Here is a 19,596-nt window from a genome sequence, read left to right as displayed (position 1 = left end):
AGACATAACAGGACTAACTGAATGCATTTCTCAGTTGTCACATGAGCAAGTCTCTCTATAACAAACGCTGCCAGCTGCTGAGTTGCAGGGCATGTTATGGCCTACCTACTGGGCTGAGATTCTTGAAAGGGCTGTAAAATTCTGAGGGCAGGAGTTACAGCTCAGGCCTCAGCACGTGCCTGACTTCAGAGAAACTCATAGTCGTGGCAGAAGGACACCACCAGAAGGTCATTTTACTTTTTTCTTAAGCAACAATGTTAGCAGTGTAGGTAGGTTTCAACTTCCAACCAAAAACTTATCATAGTAGGTACAAAAGTAGGAATAGTCAGGGCAGCCTCGATAGTGAAAAAGTTTAAACATAAGAAATAATCAGCAAGAATGCAGAAAAGATTGCAGTCATGTTGGCCAATTAGCATGTGAAAATATAGTCTGGGTTCTGAAATTTTAAATGATTGGCACCACTTAGCTCCAGCAGGGAAACTCTAAGGATGATTTTTATTTAGTGATTGTATTTTGCATAATAGCAGCCAATTATATTCCTCAGCATGCAAATTTTGATTGCCTAGACATACACTATCTCAGTCTCTGACCTTCTGTGACTATTATACTGATCTTTCCTCAGGCAAATTGCTCAAGTCAAACTATTAAGGAGACTTTTAAAGACATAAGTAGTATAGTACACACACAGAGGTACACATTCTTTTATACAAATGCTTTATTAAAAATGCTTCTGGGATGGCCTGTAACAAAACTATACCCGTGTAGAGTTAAAAAAAAAAATCAAGACAAAATGGTATCTATTACAATGCATTAATATGTTTTCTATCATTCCAGAAGTCAGTGGTCAGTCAATTGGTCAGTGCCCAATTGTGAACTGTTAAACTTGCTGTCTATGTATGCTGCAGGCTATCCAGTTTGAGATATTACTCTACATAAATGTGGAACTTGATTCAAGTCTTGGTTTGAAAAAACTTCATATATATTTTGAAATGTTGTTTGTGGCTACAGTAGAGTGTAGGAAAAATAAGCATTATTTCTAATATTTACACAAGGACAAACAGCACAGACTCTTACAAAAAAAAAAATACAGTACAGGCACTTTTCACAACATCTGCAATTGATGCTTTGAAAGATTCAGCCTTTAGAATTGAAACTCAGAGACAGTTAAACTTTCTATCTCCCCTTTCTTCTCCCCCACCCTCCCCAATATTCAAATTCTTTACTCAGTAGAATTGATTCATGTAGAATGTTAACGTAGAACAACTGTGTTTTCTTCTTAGAAAACACATGTATTAAATATATTCAGGACAGATCCCGTTTTCCTTATGTGAACAGATTTGCATGTGTAAGGCAAAAAAAAAAATCGACCCTGTAATTATAATTGAAAACATTAAGATCCGACTGCACCAGCAGAAGACAATTCCACCATATTTTGTCATGCTTCCCTTCAGTTTCAAAATGACTGTTGTGTCCATGATGATGCCAGCTTGCTTTGCAGCCATATTTCCCCTGGGGTTAAAAGGGGATCAAAATTTAGACAATGTATGCACTAGTATTAGAGAAAACCAAAGACAGCACTCACCATTCAAGTGTTGGTTGTTACTCCCTATACAGTAGCTTTTATTCTAGATCCTTCAGTGTCTCAGAATAACTTTGGCCAAATAAGAACGTGCTAAGCATGTCTAGTACGGGCAGCCTATATCAGCAAGAGAGGGTGTTTAGAGGTATAACCACATTTCTGTTAGCACTTTAAAAGCATAGCAATATTAGTACCATGCCAGAAAAAGCTTCATGCCTAAGGCAAACAGTAACTTCTCAAGGATGTCTGTAGAGGACTGTGGTTGGCAGCAATACAAGCACAGTGTCTCAGGAGAACTCTTCGCTACTCTTGCTGTTATGATTCCTGATTTTTTATGTGGAGCTGCCGAATGTGGAGTGTTTGTGATTTGAGTAAGTATAATGGGTAACAAGTTTGCGGCTGTTAGAAGGTAGGATGCAGTGTGGGTCCCAGAGACAACAGGCTAACGCTAATCATCTGCCCACAGATCATTTCCTCTCATAAATAGCTATATTTTGCTGTCTTAGAATCCTTCATTTAAACCTCTGTTCCTTCCCTGGAATACAGAGTGTTATTTGTGCTGATACTGCTGTAAAAATGGGTGTTAAACTGGTTGAGCACAGAGTTGCTGTAGCCAAGGTGGCTAGAAGGCATAGAATTGGACCACTCTCCCACACCATGACTGGGGATATTGGAGAGTGGAGAGTAGGAATTAAAGCCTACCATATTCTGTCCCATTTTGTCAATGGGTTCAGAGTTGAGTCCCAAAGGCACTGAGCGGCTCACTGAGTTAGAGCCGTTAACATACGCAGTCATACTGGAGAGGAAGTTACTGAGGCATGGGCTACTGGAAGATGGAGGTGGAGATCCTTTCTCAGGTGAATTGTCAGTCCCAGGTGATGAGTTTTCCAGGATATCCTGATGCTCAACAGCTTTGGGGCTGCCAGTCAGGGCAGTATCCTCTGATTTCTCAGATGCAAGAGTGGCAGCATTAGCCCCAGTGTCAGACTTCCTTTTCCTCTTCCTGCGAAAGTTTCCATTGTCAAACATCTTTTCACAGTTCGGGTCCAGAGTCCAGTAATTCCCTTTTCCTGCCAAAGGGGACAAAAGCGTATTTTCAGTTCAAAAATATGCGAACAGACCGCAAAGAGCAGTCTTCTAAGGCTTTACAATGTTTCTCTCATTTCACAGAAACAGAACAATTGCATGAGCAAAAACCATATGCATTTTTTAATCACACAAAAGCAGAAGTCTGTTGGATTCACAAAAAAGTGTAAAGTTTTGGGCTGTATCCTTTAGCCCTGACTCTTCACACAGGTAAAACTACAAGTGGAGCCACCGGGAGGGCTTTTTGTTCTGTTCTGTTTTCTGGGTGAGGGAAGGAGGTTTTCGGTATATAGCTGGTCCTCTGAATTTACAGCAGAGAGTAATCAAACCCCACACTGGGCTGCTCCTCCAGATTCAGTGGGGTAGAATAGGTTTCTAACAAGATAGAACCAGATTTTTGGCCTTCTGTGGCAGGATAATTGAATAGCTTTTAAATGTTCCCAATGGTTCTCAACAGCTATTGATAGAAAACAATAAATAAAGGAACAACCTGACAACATATAAGCCAAGGGGCTGGAAACAGCAGAGGTGTGATTCCAAGCAAAACACTATTTGAAACAAACAAAATAAAAGCAGCCTGCTCTCCTCTTGAGAATTATTGTTGACTCCCTAACGCTACTGGATTTCTTTGACAAATCCGAGTTTGCCTTACCCCTTTTCCGTTAATTTCCAGCTAAGTTTGACGTAAGTCATACGCATTACACCAAATGGGTTTTGGATGTGACTTGCTCAGTTAGACTACTCCTGTGCTTGCTGAGCCTCATGCTCAGCACACTGATCAGTTCTCAGGAAGACCTAGAGCAGCAGAGAATCCCCTCCCCTGCAGAGATTTAATAGCAACACTGATTCAGACCTCAGCTATGCATAGTTGCCTTCTAGTTCAGACCTACGAAAACAGAAGAGCTAGTATGTGTATGTCCTGTACCTAGGCTATTATGTCTCTTTACAATGTATTAGGCATTTTTAAATTAATCGTTTAATTAGAGGGGGGAAAAAAGAGGGGGAGAGAGCTATACCTGGATCATCTTCGTCTCGGGGCACCTTCTTGAAGCAGTCGTTGAGAGACAAGTTGTGCCGTATGGAGTTCTGCCAGCCAGCTTTGCTTTTGTTATAAAAGGGGAAGTTGTCAGCCACATACTGGTAGATCTGACTGAGAGTCAGCCTCTTTTCGGGTGCTCCATGGATAGCCATGGCAATAAGTGCAGAGTAGGAGTAAGGTGGTCTAACCAACTTCATCAGCTCTTCTTGGGACGGGAGAGGAAGCCAGCCAAGGTCAGTTCCTCCCAAGCCGTGCATGTTAGGCAAGAGCTGCCTTTGCATCCCGTAAGACTGAGGAATGAAGGGACTGGCATTGGATCCTGGGAGATACGGTGGTGGGGTAATAGAAGGTCCATTTAGCCAGAGGTAAGGATTGGGAGTGGCGTTGTAATCCGTCGTCTCAAAGGTGCTTGGTCGCTGTGGACTAGGGATGTTCTGTGGATGGAAAAAGTTCTCATAGTAGATACTCATCTCTGGAGGTTCTTGACCAATATTTGGAAATTGTGGGCTGCAGCGTGGTGGAGAGTGCGTTTGTGGATCAAAGGAGCTCATGCTCTAACACAGGCGGCTGATAAGTTATGACACACCTGTGCTAGTGCTCCTTTCCAGAGACAGGTGCATCACCTGCGCCCTTCCCTACCTACTTATGCACCTGTAAATGTTTCAGCTTGTGCTACAGGCTCCACCCCACAGCCCTGAGTGGCTGCAGATGAGGACGATATCCTTTTTGGAATGCTGGCAGTCCCAGCCAGTCACTGATGTCACATCAACCAAACCTGAAAGTTACAACTGTTTATCTTCTTAAATGAATGAAGGAATTTTCCACTAATGTGATGCACATAAAGAAAGCCTAAGGTGCCTTGAAGTTAAAACCCCTTATCAGAGGTCCTCCTCCTTCCACCTTTCACAATGAAGCTTTAGCATTTAGTATTTCTTTCTTTTTAAAGAAAAGGCATTTTGTGCTGCTGCTAGTAACACCTCGGAATGCAAAAGCCATTGTCACTCATCAATGAAACAGTAGGCATATATATACACACTTAAAAAAAAAAAAGAAAAAAGAAAAGGTCAGACCTCCTTTTCTTCCTGTAATTTTAATTGCGGAGTTGCTTGTACTTCCCCCTAGGCAATCACAGTACTACAGGCAAATTCTGTAGCTGGTTACTCACGTGAGTAATCTTAGTGATATAAATGGAATTACTCCCTAAAGTAAGGATTAATCTTGTGAGAAAAAAATGTCAAGCTTAATCATCAAACCTTTCTTTAGAGCTTAAATTGGTGAACTGAGATGGGAAATCATTATTTGCTGCTTCCTCTTTGCTGCAGGATTGGTGCAGAGAGCTCATAAAACCTCTTAGCAGACTTTCCAAACAGGAAAGAGGCAGTGTTCAGCACAGCTCTTTTCAGCTAAGTTCCAAATAACTTCATTTGTATCTATACAGACAAAAGCTGATTCCTTAAAATTAAGCAACAAGGCAAAACCTCTAGCCTTTTTATGACTCGGAAAAATAGTTACTGCCTTGCATGGCACCCTGCACTTTTGAAGGAGGAAAAAGCAGAGCTGCAATCTCACCAACACCTGTCTCAGAATGAGGACAGCTCTTACAACTGTGTCACTGCATGAAAGACTGCACTGTAGTTAAAAGCATAGTTGCAGTTCCCTTCAGAAGTGATATTTGTGTATGTTTTTTACGTTTAAGGCACATATATACATTTGGAACTTGACTCAGCCTTAATATTCCATGCAATTAAAGAAAGTCCTGGTATGACAAGGCCTTTAAGATGGCTCTAGTCCTATAATTTCTGCAGAAACACAAGTTTTGACCTGTAGATTTGAATTCCCGGCTGTACCAAAGACTTTTTTGCTTTGTCACACATTCATCAATTCACTTAACCTTTTGTGCTGCAGCACCACCAAGATTTCCCCCCTCCCCAAGCATTAGTGATTCACCAATGTCATGTTCATATTGTTGTTGCTTTGAAAGGTACGAAAAAAATTTCACTGGAAATACAACTGAAATATTGAGTACAGAGTGACAAAGCTAGCCAATTTGCCAGCTCAGAAATGCGTCTCTACAGCTGTTATTTAAAAGAATACATGCTTTCACTGCACATAAAATCATTTGTACTGCAACTATGGACAAACAAGTTGCTATTTTAATTTGAATGACAGAGTTCAGAGTTTGTAAATGCTCACTAGCCTATGCAGAGATACACATAAAACAGACAAAAGTTAAGTGGAACATAGCGGGGCTGGCTTATTTTCTAAGTGACAGCTGCTGTGCAAAAGGTGACTTGGACAAAAAAACAAATGATGATTCATTTTTCAGGAAATAATAATGTGAGTACCTCCCTCTTCAAGAAAGCTATCTAAAATAATATTTTTCTCCACAAGAATCTGAGTTACAAACATGCAAAAAGCTGTTTGAGCAACATTGCCTACAGCTTCCTAATTAACTTACTAGCATATAGATAGATTTTAAAATTATATCCGTAGTCATGCAAATATTAAAGTTACAAATATTGCTAATAAAAACCCCCTTTACAGAAGAGTCAATGCAACAAAATGTTTAAAAAATGCTCAAATGAGTAAAAACACTTTTACAATTAACTAAGACCCAGAATATAGTGTGAAAAGTAAACATAATCAATTTTTGATCCGCTCAACAAATTACATTTTTGCCAAAAAAAAACCCCTTGAAAACAAGAAAAACTTGCAAATTTATTACTGCTCAGGGTTCATTTATTCCAAGAAGTAAAAATTCACCTAACTGCATCATGGACTTTGATGAGTGGCATCTAAATACTTATTCCCTGAGGTGCTCTGCATGCATAGTTACAGTTAAAATACACTGAAGTGGGTGCTGAGTGAATGCATGCTTTGAAAATATGCCAGGCACTACAAAGGAAAAAAAATATTACTTCTGCAACCAGAGACTGATGAAGGTTCTAAAACTTCCTCCGCAAATTAATCTTTATGAAGTTCTGGTGCGGTGCATTTTAGCAAGGTCAACCCCTAGCTGTGCTCTGCAGCTGCCTGAGAATGCACGTTACTACCAGACCTACCTTGATGTGACATCTGAGCAAAGTATCACACAGAACTAAGAAAGCAAGGACTGGGGTGAAGAATGGCAAGTACTGCTTTTAGAGCAATGAAGTACAAAGACAACTGTAGGCTTCTGCCTACGGACCTCCGAAAGAGAGTGCAAAGGTTTGATCCCTCCCCGACATGTGTGGCTGGCACAGTTTCTAGCATAGACACAGTCTGATCAGCAACTTTTTTCTTCCAACTGACTGCGCCTGATTTACTCAGATCGGAGTATAAACAATGCCAGTAAAAATGGTACTTTGTCAGTCCTATGGGCACACCTTACTGCTTGAGAATCATTGCAATACATATTCCTGTATAGCACTTCAGGTGCAGATGCTCATACGCAGGCAAAAGGCAGCAAGGAAAGAAGAAACTTTGCTCAAGCTGTGATCGCTGAGCAGGGCTGGTCAGAACTGGAGTTAAGTGAGTCTAGCCAGGAATACTGCCCTGGGGTCCTCACCACTGAGACTCCTGTTCTTGGCAGGGCTGGAAGGAGAAGGTAGCAATCCCAGAAGTGGAGCAAGGAGAAGGAAAAATGGTGAGGCTTCCATATGAAAAGGCTGGGAAAAGGTGATATGCTGACCAAGCTATGCTAACAGATCATGTTTAGGGTTGAAAAACTCTAGAAATAAAATGGAGGCTGATGCTGGAGTCGTAGTTTAGTGATCATTACTTCCAAATGCATTGGGTTTGGTGAGGTCTTCGTAGGCAGGACGCATCATGTTTTTAACATTTCTTTTTACTTCAGTACTGTACAGCCCTGAGTGCACGTCTCTACCAGTTGGAAGCCTGATCGTCCACAGATTGTGTCAGATGGAAGACAGTTGTCAACTCTTGTGTTATATGAAGATTTGCTCCTCTTGATTTCTTAAGCAAAGCTTCAAAATCTGCAAGGTTGAGGCCAAGCCCCTGCAGAACTGTTGCTTTCCATAGTTTTTTTAGGTCAGCTCCTATCTACCCCTCCCTCCACTCCAGCCAACAGTAATATTTCTTCACACTGATTGCCCTTTTACAAGGGAAACCATAATTGTCTGAAATCTTGGGTTATGAAAAGTTCAAATTAATTTCATTAGAACTGGGACTCCTCAGCATTTTCACTTATACTCCAAAGTAACTTATACATTCGGTGTTTTTGAAATGTAATGACTTGAGAGAAGTATGTGCACACCAGCACACAGTAGGAAGCAAAAGCACAGGGGTCAAAAGGTAGAGAATAATATGGGGAACTCTTTGTACACTTTTGTAATGTTTTAGCTGAGATACTCCTAACTACCTTCTTAACTGGATCTTTTGAAACGATAAAGCAAAATAAAGCACGATACCTGCTAGTCTCACAGGCTCCTTTAGGTCGTCAAGCTGTTTCACAGTGTGACAGCTTTAGAGAACTTAGATCAAAAGCACCATGCCTGCATGATGCAAAGTACAACGTAGTGCAAACCCACTCGAACGACTCAAACGGGTTCAAAATTTTGTAGTAGTAACTTCATCCTGGCAAACATTATAATGTACTGCGTATCATTTGTCCCTCATATAGCCAACATAAAGCACTCTGCATCATTAGTCAGAAATCAAATTGATTGTTTACACTTGATCTAGATCATGATACATATTGCCAGATAATCCCATGGTGCAGAGATCTGTTTTTAATGAATATGAAGCTTTAGGCTGTACTGTTAACATTGTGTATAACCCCAATCCTGGTGTATTAGAACAGTTTAATACCTTGCTGAAGAAAAGTTCATACAAGCTATTTATGTGGTCACAAAGAAGAGGGAAAAGTTGTTTTTAAAAGAAAAGAGTTCATCTACAACTCAGTATACCAAGCAACTCACCTTGTTTCAAAAAAATCAAACACTGAATTCAGAAACAATTCAGTATCCATCGATAAGACATTTTCACATAATGACAGATTATCTATATTCTTGGTTGTCTAGTAGATTACTTGTAAAAGTCTTCATGGCTTACTGCAATAATCATCTGCCAGTGTATGCACAAAATAAACCACACCATCAGAAGAAACAAGGTGCAGCAGGCAAAACCATGTCATCTCAAGGTCATTACAAAAGCATAGGAAATGTAAAATACAGTATTGCAAAACAAGGGAACTGAGCTTTTATTTCTAGAAATGCAGGTTGAACATTAAATTAATGGAAGAGGCAATATCATTTGGATCTCTGCCATAAGTGCTGCAATGCTAGAATGCCCTTAGACTTTTTAAGTCTTTCAGAACAAAACCACTGTGGATTTTTAAAGCAACTTTATGACTGGGGTTTTAGAAGACTGTAAAGCCTTATAAGGGCTAGTAGCTGCTTTCTGACCATGAGAACTATGATAATAAAAGTAGTCATAACTCCTGCTCCAGCAAAGACCTTCCACCATCTTGCCAACATATAATATGGTAGAGGGGATTAGGTGTCCCCTGACTCACGCATTAGTCATGACAGGCCGTAGGCAGGCAAGAAATCTACAGCTTCCATTTGGCTGCCTGTGGCTCCCGTGGGATCTGCTGCATTCAGATACAGACATGCTCTGCCCTGCAACGGAGGGATACCTCAAGTCTAAACCAGACGTGGAGAGATTCTGCAACAAATTCCTCTCACGTTAGAATCTGAGGCATCTCTGAATTATGGGAAATTAGTACGAATATAGATACTTCAATCAATCATACTTTGACCACCTCACTGCTGCTACCAGCTTCCAAACAGCTGAAATGCTTGCCTCTTTCAGATTAGCTGCTTATTCTTCTATGCCTGCCACTAAATGTTTGTTTATACTAGAAATAAACGGTGCTAAAATCAAATGAGGTGTTGTATGAACATCAATTGTGTTTACCAAGGAAATTAATCTGTACACCTTTCCCAAATCCTTCAAAGTTTAAATTCTTGTGCATTTCAATGAGATGCACAACAGGATTTATACAAACAAAACATAGTAACATGCTAATACCTCTGTTTCAGTCAGATTTCAGCATCAAGGTATTTGCTTGTATGGATAAATCAGCTCCTCCCACTCCACAATTTAAATGGATCTCTCATTCAAAAGACTTTTTAGAACCAAGGATTTTTCAGAAAACATCACCTTCTTTTTTTTGTTGTTCACAGTGTTCTACACCCTTTGGTACTTGCACAACACAAACACTTGGGGAAATTTAAACAGTAACTAAAACTGTTAAATGAATTGGTACAATTTTAAGTGCAGTGACCTACTCTACGGACACACCCAGTCATAGATAAAATTAAGGTTGTTTTAATGTAACCAGGGTTTAACTGCAGTAAACTAAGATCATCTAGGATGATTTACAGTGTTGATAATCCTTGCGCTTCCAGTTGCTCCACTTTGGTTTTCCCAGTATCTGGGTAGACAGATCAGCAGTTTGAGTTCTATTATATGGGCGAAGTATTGCAACTACTTATCTCCCCCTAGTGACAATTTTTGAAAATGTATCGAACTAGTCCGCATCTGGCCTAGAGAGAACTTAGTAACAAGTTTTCATACTGGCGCGATCCCTGTCCCCTTAGCAATATTATATAGATCTAGATTTGTAATTCTGGGATCTGTAACAATAACCAATGGTATATGTAAACATTTTTAACTTTTTCATATTAGAATCCTTCATTTGCTTTGAAATTCTGGGCGGAAATTCTAGTAAGTTTAGAGACTTATGTCTTTCTTCTGGGTTTGTTTCCTTTGCTCTTTTGTTTTCCAGTACTGATCTCCAATAGTACTGTTTTCTTGTCTTGTGAAAGAAGTCTAAATGCAGTTGTTAAGAAAGATTCTACAAATTCAGGCATTGTGCATTAGTACTACTGAGTCTGTCAAAGCACTGCTGAAGTATTGCTGAGTGTGTCAAAGCAACTGAAATCACGTAGTAAAGATTTCACATTCCTCAGTATTTGCAGGATCCAGGTATCCAACCATAACATGCTTTACTGTATGATAAAATACAATATTCCTGGCTAAAAGAGCTGCATCTAAAGCAACTCTATCCAGGGCTGTTTTCTTAGGTATAAAAATGTACGATCAACCATTCTGGGGAAAATCTTCCCTCAAAATATCTGTCAAACATGGAGGTTTTTTAGACTTTTTCTTGTTAGAACAACAGTGCAAGATTCCTACTACTTCACCTAGATAAGTCTCTTTTTTTGGCTGCCGGCCTGCCAACTCAGGGCATAGATATCTTAAATGACTGTTTTCTGATCCCCATCACCTTTCCTGTGCCTTTTGAATCAATCACCACTTAAACCCATTCTAACACCATCAACAGCCACCTGCCATCAGGTGAACTAATTCAAGGTAATGGGAAGGCCTATCAAGCATTAACTGTGGCGGAGAGATCGTTCATGCCTCTCACATTAACCTGTTAGTAAATGCAGGTTGAATACCCACATGCATAATGGGGCATATGGAGCTGCAGCACACACTAATACTCATGGAAAAAATCATTAACACAGAAACTATATTTGTTAAAGCAGACACTCACAGTGGCTGTCTAATTCTAGGGTCAGCCATATGAAAGATCACTCATGGCACAGTGGAGCTTTCTGCTATCCTGAAAGACAAAAAACTACATTGAAAAGGGATTAATTCTATCCAAAAACCAATCAGATCAAACTGTCCTCCCTTTAAAACCATGATTAAATTTATCTAACATTTTGAAGTTTATGAAATCCATGGCCTACCTAAGGTTTGTTTGCAGAGCAATTATTCGTTTACAGTATTAATCGTTAGCACACATTGCATCATGATAGCAAATCAGAATAGAAAATTACAGACCAAGTCAATAAAGAACAACTACTCTTCTCACCTCACAGCAGTAAATATTGCCAATGCTGAAGTCCTTGCAACTGAGGGCAGCCCCTGGAATGTTGCTCAATGTTCCCTCTCAGTAGGACCTTGAATGCCTAAGAGCAAGTAGGAACTCGGTTCTGGGAGGGAAATATAAGTAAATACTATAATACTAGTGGCTACTCCAAGGCATCCAGGATAGGAGATGGTTGCAAGCTTTTTTCATGGAGGCTTCCATATTCCTCGGAAAAAAAGATTTATGTAACAAGATGGACATATCGACCTCCAAAAATTAATGAGGGAAAGGATCCTTAAATTGTTTATTTTTCCTCCCTCCTCAAAAATGTTTTTTAAAAAAGAGATGACACAAAAGACAATTTGGCTTTAAATTGGCCGAATTCTCTTGATTTCTACATGAGAAGGATCCTGTGTTTGGCTAAGTTATTCCTTTTGTTTTCCTACACTCTGGAGAATTGACCTGTGCTATTGTTTTAAACAGAATGTCCTAGGTCTAGATGATTCCCATTGAGGTCAGATATATAGAACTAGCCTCTGGGATAAATGTTTCATCTGTTAAATAGTATTGCACTGAAGCTGGAACAAAAAAGGGTCTTTGGCTCTTTTCATGATAGTTAAGCTAAAATCCTTTAAAATGGAAAAGCACGTTAGCATAGAGAATTATGTGATTAGATGGCTTTAAACACAACTCCTGGACCTCAGCTGACTTAAACAGAAACCAAATTTAGTAACAAACAAAACCACCCTCTCCTGTCCTACCTTGCTATTTTAAAAACACATTTAACAGCTTTTCTTGTTTAAAAGTGCCCTCATCCCATGATCAGGGTGGAACAGACCTACTTGGGAGCTTGACTAGCTTTTAGTGATTTAAGTTATATCATTATTTCAAAGATACTTCCATGGCTTTTACTTGGATTGAAATAAAATTCCCTTGATAATCAGCCAGACATGATACAGCTGCTGCAATATTGTGACATTAGTGAGCAGCTTCGATTCAGAATCTGTATAGTTGTAAGTACAATAAAATACTTACTGATTTATCCTAGTCCAAAGCAGAAATTTATGCTCATTAGTGCAATCAATGTCAAGCCTCATTATGACTCTGGGTATAGATTGCACTGTGTGATTTACCAGCCATCAGCTGTTGAATTGCTAAGAGACTTCATATTCAAACTGATCAAGTCAAATCATCTAAGTCCACTTCACTTCCTCAGCAGTTTCCCATCATCATTCCAAATTTTTTCCTTGCAGAATTCCTTGCACATACCGTCAACTCATTTTGAATGAGTCTGCTCCATCATTGCCACTACCAATGAAGCAAGCAGCAAAATAGGCAAACAACAAAAGCTGTGAATATCAAATGGGTTAAAGAGAGCAACTCAACCTCTGAATCCATTTTGTCTTTGAAATTTCAGTAACTTTAGAAACACGACACAGAAGCATTAACCCTGCTTTTTCATTTCCTGCTTTTCTAAGAACTGTGAACAAGTGCTTGGCACAGGGTTATTGCTTTTTGCTAGTTAAGGTTAGGAACTGCTCTTCAGCCAGTTTTTACAGTGAAATGGCTGCTGCCTGAAAACACTGAGTGGAATATAGTAACTGGTGCTAAAAACTCCTCATCACCACTCTGGCTACTTGATATCCTCCAGATTGAGGAAAATTTTCCACTGTTATTCCATTACAGCTTCCCTGGGGCTTTTGTGGGAGCAAACTGCTTCTGCATCTCACATCTCATATGGAAAGTAGAATAGTCCACCATGCTGATTATGAGAGTTCTTTTCTTCAGAGCCCAGGATGGCACAAGGTTCCTTCAATTTAAACATGATGAAATTGGACACATTCCAGACTCTCAGAGTCTTCTACACTACCAAGGCTACCGTTCATATGATGCATTAGTAACACATCCAGGGAAGTCTACTTACACAGTGTTGTACTGCCTTTAGCTTAACATATTGGTCTGAGTTAATTTAACTTGTTTGTTGTGACCTTCTATCAACTATGAACAGGCTAGAAAAGGAGAAAATTGTTAATTTAAAATTCTGCACTTCTGAAATGATGAGGAAATCCAATCCTCTTTCTCTCCCGTACAAGACTGTGGTGTCCCAAGACAGAGAGAGAGAATCCTGCCTTAATGAGTCTTTAAAGAAAGGTCAGGGACTTGACGAAACAAATCTGAGAACTAGAGTAAAAGCCAAAAGCCAGACCAAACAGTATCAACAAGGAAAATGAAAGCAGAGATCCAATGATGGCTAGTGTGTCTGTGGACTCCATACAGAATAACCAATATGGCACCCATTACCCCCACTGGGGGTCAGAACGAGATGATCTTTAAGGTCTCTTCCAACCCAAACACTTCTATGATTCTACTCACCCAAAATTTCCATTGTCTAATAAAAAAGATTACAGACTGTATGTGATACAAAGTTCAATGTCAAGCAGTACCTGCAACAAATACACAGGTCTATCACACATTAATTCTCAGTTCAAGAACACAATGCATTCCCAAAGTCTGTAAAATCTTTAATAAAACTCTTCTTCCTGCTCAGAAACTTGATCCTTATTGACTTATACTCTGAACACCTTCCTATAGCTCACCCCAGCTAATTTTTTTTAAATTTTAAGAGCATTAAATTGCCCCCCCCCCAAATGAATAATTAAGCCATAATTTCATAATGAGGACTTGGACAGTATCATCATGGCACAAACAAGGGCAGGTTGGATACCCAAGTTAGTCAAAGAATACTTGAGAATAACTTGATGTAACAGAATGTTAACATTTGCTGTCTATGATCAGACGTTACGCTGCATTGACACAGCAGCTCTTCTGGAGCTAGACCATTATTACTAACACAGCGTTGCACTCCATGAGAGATAAAGCCCAGGTGCCCGTGTCTAAAATTCAGACATCTAGCTAACTGAACACACTTTGCATGCAGCTTAAATGCATCTTACATTGTTGCGGTGTAGCAGCTTTCTACAGGTCAGCACATAAACTCTTAGCTGCACATGCAGTCTTTCCTACCCCATGCTAAACTTCATGTATTAGACTCACACCACGCAATCATTATCTTAGTGCCACGCAATCCAGAAAGCCAGACTGTTACTGTCCAGAGTATCTGAAATGTCTGAGAGAAGTTAAATAAACTCTGATACAGAAAGCACATGAAAACATTGTTGTGTCCAGAAATGCTTTTCTGCCCTTGCATGGTGAGAGGTGGTAGGGCTATACGGATTACAGGTGAAGCTACCCCCGCTTCATTAATTCCCTGGGACAGCAGTCAAGGCCTGACACTACCCCCGAGTAAATTTCTGCCCTCTGTGCTTCACATCAAAGAACGTCAAACACGTAGGTTCTGTGCTGCCTGAGTATATCTTCCTCTGCATATGTGAACTAAAGGCCTGTTTAGCTTGTGACAGAAATTACAATAATCAGTGCTGATTTGCATTTTTAAACAGATGTTGCCAGATTGCCGTACTTGCACTTTATTATCCCAGGGCATCACTTGTTCATGCAGTATTGTTTATTTGGACTAAATGTCAGTATCCGCAGTTTCTGGAAACTTGTGAATGGCTGGAGCTTGTTGTCCAAACATCCTTAAAATTCCAGTTCCATGTATGCCCTGTTCTTGGCAGTTATTTTTTCTTAATTTTGCTTTTCTGCTCAGAGTTGATTTACATGATTTCTGGCTTGAAACAGATCCAAAATTGGCTGGCAAGAAGAGGACAATCTGTGATGGGGGACAACTAATGAGATTTTTGCTGAGATTTGGTAAATTAAGTGCAAATCTAAACTCTTCATCAAAAATTATATTAAAACCTGAGAAAAACACAAGCATGAATCTTGAACCACTAGCTAAACACTCAACACCAAACTTCCTTTGGACATTGTGCTCCTGCCTTCCTGGCATTTGTTTCTGGGCTCTTCCTTCCCTTCCATTCTTTGTACTTTTTTATTTTGAATCACAGTACTTTAATTAGAATTTATAACAACAGCTTGAGCTAAAAGTCTTTTATTCCACTCTCACATAAAAACATAGTGGCAAGATACAATAAGCAAAAAATAACCTTTAACAGGTATCTTTACAAAGAATAAACAGTTGCTAAATCATCTTCTTTTAAAATACTTTTTATTTTGTGATATCAATATTTCTTCAATGTATCTGCAAATAATATTGAAGGACAACCTGGGTACCCTCCCTCTTCTTCCCCCCAGTTAGCAAAATGTAAAACATGCGCTCCTCAACCCTTCACTTTCTCCTACTGACAGATAACCTACCCTATTAAACTGAGGGGTTTTTTTTCTAGAAAAGCCTTGCTCTTCCTCTGTCCTTCCTCAGAAGCAGTATCAAGTCGCTGTGAAAAGCAAACGAAACAAAAAGTCTCTCAGTAGCCACGCCAACACTGTAGTTAGTGTTAAAACTGGACCCATTTTGTTTTGCTGTCTATGGTTATTCCAGTGAAAAGTATTTCTTGGCGCAGTATTAGTTCCAATGGTAAATATTTCAAACTTCTCACAGAAACAATCGCTAATTATTTCTGTAGAAAACAGCTTCACACTGACAACTTGCAAACAGAGTCTAAATTCATTAAATAAACTATTCATGCTGAACGTAAAAGTGTTTATAGAAATAGGTAGGCTTAGAACAAACTGAAGATGTCTTTCCATTGATTCAACCACTCAGCAAGGAATAATTTTAAGCTTTTTGTCTTTCCCATATCCATATAAACGGCAACAAGGCCAGTCTCTCCCATCCTCAACACATTTTTTATTTAATTAATATAAACCTATGTAGGTGTCTGAAACATAAAGGGATGAGTGAGGGAAATCAATTATTCACCTTTTAGAAACCGTTATATTTGGATGACATACTTCCCTTTAGAAAAAACTGACAGGTTGTAAAAAAAACCCTGAGATGCTGACCTGCAGTGCTGTCCAGCTTCATGCCAATAAGGTATTATCTTCCAACTCTACCTCATGAGTTGGAGAGACACAGAAAATAAATTTGGAAAGCAGAAGACTCAGACTTGTAGAATTCCATTTACTGTCAGTAAGAAACTACTACCTTAAATACGATGATATCTAGAGATTTCAGGGAGAAAGGTTCAAAGCAAATAAAATACATTTTTAATATTTTATTGATGAACAGCAGAAACCGCAGCTTTTGTTTATCATACTACTGGATGTAATATCAATTTGTACATGTGTAAATAAACTTTTGCACATGTTTTTAACATAATAGCCGCTGTTCTGAAAATAACTCAGGCATGTGGTGTCACAGTCATGGACGTCACCCTGAGAAAGATTGAGGATACAGAGCAGTGTGATGGGAGCAGCAGAGGGATCTGAGGACTGTAAATCCAACTACAGCCAGAGAGTAAATTGTCAGTGGCTATTTTGTGCTGAGCCATCTGTTGCCTTGACTACGCTGCCAGCAATAGTTTTAAGATAGCTGGAGTGTGTCTGTACAAGCTACACAAAACGATAACTTCTGTGCTCTTTGAAAAGAACAGGATCCAACTTACGTTATATAGTAAGCATTGCAGATAGCATTTTAATACATCTTTCTTCCCGGGAACAAGTTTTGTCACCAGGGAACACACAATACCCTTTGACCTGTATAACCAGAGGCTCAATAAACTTCTCTTCCATATCCTGCCGGGCACATCCTGTAGTATTTTCTTCAAATGGTATTCCTAGATCTGTATTGCAAGTAATTTATCAGAGCCCGTGAAAATTGTTGTTCATATTCTCTATTAGCCTTCTATGTTATCAGTGCCTTTCTTTAGAGTAGATGGTGCTCTAAAATAGGATATATATGTATATATAATTATTTCTGGTTGAGAAGTGGTCTTGTAACGGAATGAATTACAGATCTGTAGATGAAGATTTGAAATGGTGCTCCACAGACTGCTTTCCATCTTCTAGAACTTTGGAAATGCGCTGCAAAAAAAGATGAACAGAGCACCATGTATTAAAATGACTACTGTATTGGGTTCAGTAATACGTATATTAATTACTAGCTTGTGGCCTTAAGCTGTGGCTAGAGAAAAAAGACGTTGACCAAATCCTGGATATTTTGAATTAATTTCTCTATCCTGCAAAAACATAAACCTGTATTTAAACCTGTCCACATGATTCCAATCATGCTGTGAAGCACTATACAAATGGATTTTTAGCTTTATTCAGTCCTTTTTCAGACTCGTAAAAAAGGACATTCTGTCCTCCTTATTTTATATGCTATTTAGGTTTAAATGTGACTGGATGAGATGATGCTGAAAAGCTGTTACTCCTGGGTCTGAAAAGAACAAGTATGTGATAAATTGAGTATCAGTGAAATCCTACAGACTTGAAATTAATAGGTTATCCTTGTTCCTACCAGAAAAATATGATTATGAACACATCTAAATGCAGATTTTCCTAAATGTTGCTCTATGGTCCCTGAAGGCACTATCTATATTTTTTAAAAGACTGCAGAAACTAGTGGATGAAAATGAAACCTATTCACCAGAAAAAATAAAATAAAAAAAATCAACCTTTGCTTTGACAGATCAGCAAAGAGTTGACATGTAAAATATTACAAGTGTCACAGAATGCTTATGCAGTATGCATACCAGTAGCTACCAGCATCTGCAATAAATGTCACACTCCCACTATCTGAAAAAATAGGAAAACTTTAAAACTTTTGAATCTTAATATCTGCACTGAATATACATTTTTTGCTTTCAAACACTACATTAAATTCAATAGTTTTAATTTTGTGAAATTTCCACCGAAATCAGTGAAAGGCTTCCTACTTTAAAGGAAGGCAACCTATTTTAAGCAACATTAACGACTCCAGTGTGAGCCAATTTCTACTTTCAAATAAGCATCTCTGGCATCAGAAACTGACTCACACTGTGCATGTTTTGCTATATATGCTATGCTTACCTTACTCTGATGCTAGTGCTAACCGCCCAATGTAATTAAATCGAAGAAGAAATAATTGCTTTCCTCTTTTGCTAATAAATGTTATGTAAAGCAAATCAGAGAAAAACAGTAGGTCAAATGAGACCTCTCGTGGTACAGATGCAGACCTGCACATCTGAGCCTTCCTTTTAAACACACACAAAGATGTACATCCGTACTCCAGAAAGCACAGCCAGAGGCAAATTTTTGCTTCCCCATAGAGCTTCCACTCCTCTCTCTGACGAGAGAAGTAAGAAGAAAAAAGAAGTAAGAGTTGGACTTATGATCTTATGGTACTTTAAAATGACTTAATTTTCAGAGCACAGAATTTTTGAAGAGGTACACTTTTCTTTTTTCCCCATAAACACACAGAACTTACCATTGTTTTAAATAACTGGTTCACTTTCTTTTTTTTGAAGGTTTTCTTGTCACCATCTGAGGTGGAAGGAAACACTGGTTGACTCAACCTATGTGATGCAATTGTTTCATCAGGTGCCACAGGGCTGATGGACAGAGTTAATCCTTAGAATAGAAACATATTGGTTGCACAAAACAAAACCAAAAAAGGAAGGTCAGAGTGTAAGATAAAGCAGAATGCAAAATAATGAACCACTGCAATTACTAGAAAGAAATGAGACATTTTTAATCTAACTATATCCTTAGAATACAAAAGTAAGTAATGGGGAAGCACTAACTTCATTACATTGAAAGTGAATAGCAAAAAAAATGAACCAATCTGGTCAAAGAAGAAAAAATAGATAAATACATGAAAAAGAAGTGGGCCATGACAGTCTGTTGTGTTGTGCTAAATGTCTGTTACAGGCATCTGGAAAGATAGGGACAATGAGAGGGACAGATAAAGCGCAGGCTAAGAAATGGGATGTGCTATGGAAGAAGTGGGGGGTAAAGGATATTGAAATAGGGCACATTTTCTCTATACACCCTGGCCTAGAAATTAGTTCCACCTTCAGTTACACTTTCCCCTTCTCTATCATGCAACTGTCAGTCTTTCTAGTGGGCAGTTATGCTATCTTGTTTCCCCTTCCTCTTGCTGTG

At 39.0% G+C, this 19,596-nt stretch overlaps 2 protein-coding genes across 2 annotated transcripts in view; both read right to left on the bottom strand.

The window, feature by feature from the left end:
- Nucleotides 1–1,223: 1,223 nt before the first annotated feature.
- On the bottom strand, nucleotides 1,224–4,316 carry FOXI1 (forkhead box I1). Its single transcript, XM_076349919.1, has 2 exons — nucleotides 3,682–4,316; nucleotides 1,224–2,649 (listed from the first exon to the last, which is right to left on the bottom strand). The coding sequence occupies exons 1-2, from the start codon at nucleotides 4,253–4,255 to the stop codon at nucleotides 2,096–2,098; spliced, it is 1,128 nt and encodes a 375-aa protein (XP_076206034.1). The 5' UTR covers nucleotides 4,256–4,316; the 3' UTR covers nucleotides 1,224–2,095.
- Nucleotides 4,317–15,553: 11,237 nt separating this feature from the next.
- The window catches only part of DOCK2 (dedicator of cytokinesis 2), a 213,534-nt gene continuing 209,491 nt past the window's right edge, over nucleotides 15,554–19,596 (bottom strand). Inside the window, exons 51-52 of the mRNA XM_076349698.1 lie at nucleotides 18,920–19,062; nucleotides 15,554–17,535 (exon numbers count right to left, since the gene is read on the bottom strand). Of these exons, the coding sequence (XP_076205813.1) occupies nucleotides 17,461–17,535; nucleotides 18,920–19,062 (218 nt within the window). The 3' untranslated portion in view covers nucleotides 15,554–17,460. The remainder of the gene's footprint in view (nucleotides 17,536–18,919; nucleotides 19,063–19,596) is intronic.

The sequence above is a fragment of the Aptenodytes patagonicus genome, chromosome 12 (genome assembly GCF_965638725.1).
Source record: "Aptenodytes patagonicus chromosome 12, bAptPat1.pri.cur, whole genome shotgun sequence".
NCBI classification, from domain to species: Eukaryota; Metazoa; Chordata; class Aves; order Sphenisciformes; family Spheniscidae; genus Aptenodytes; species Aptenodytes patagonicus.
The sequence above is the reverse complement of the archived record's forward strand: the minus strand, read 5'-3'. Positions and strand labels throughout refer to the sequence as shown.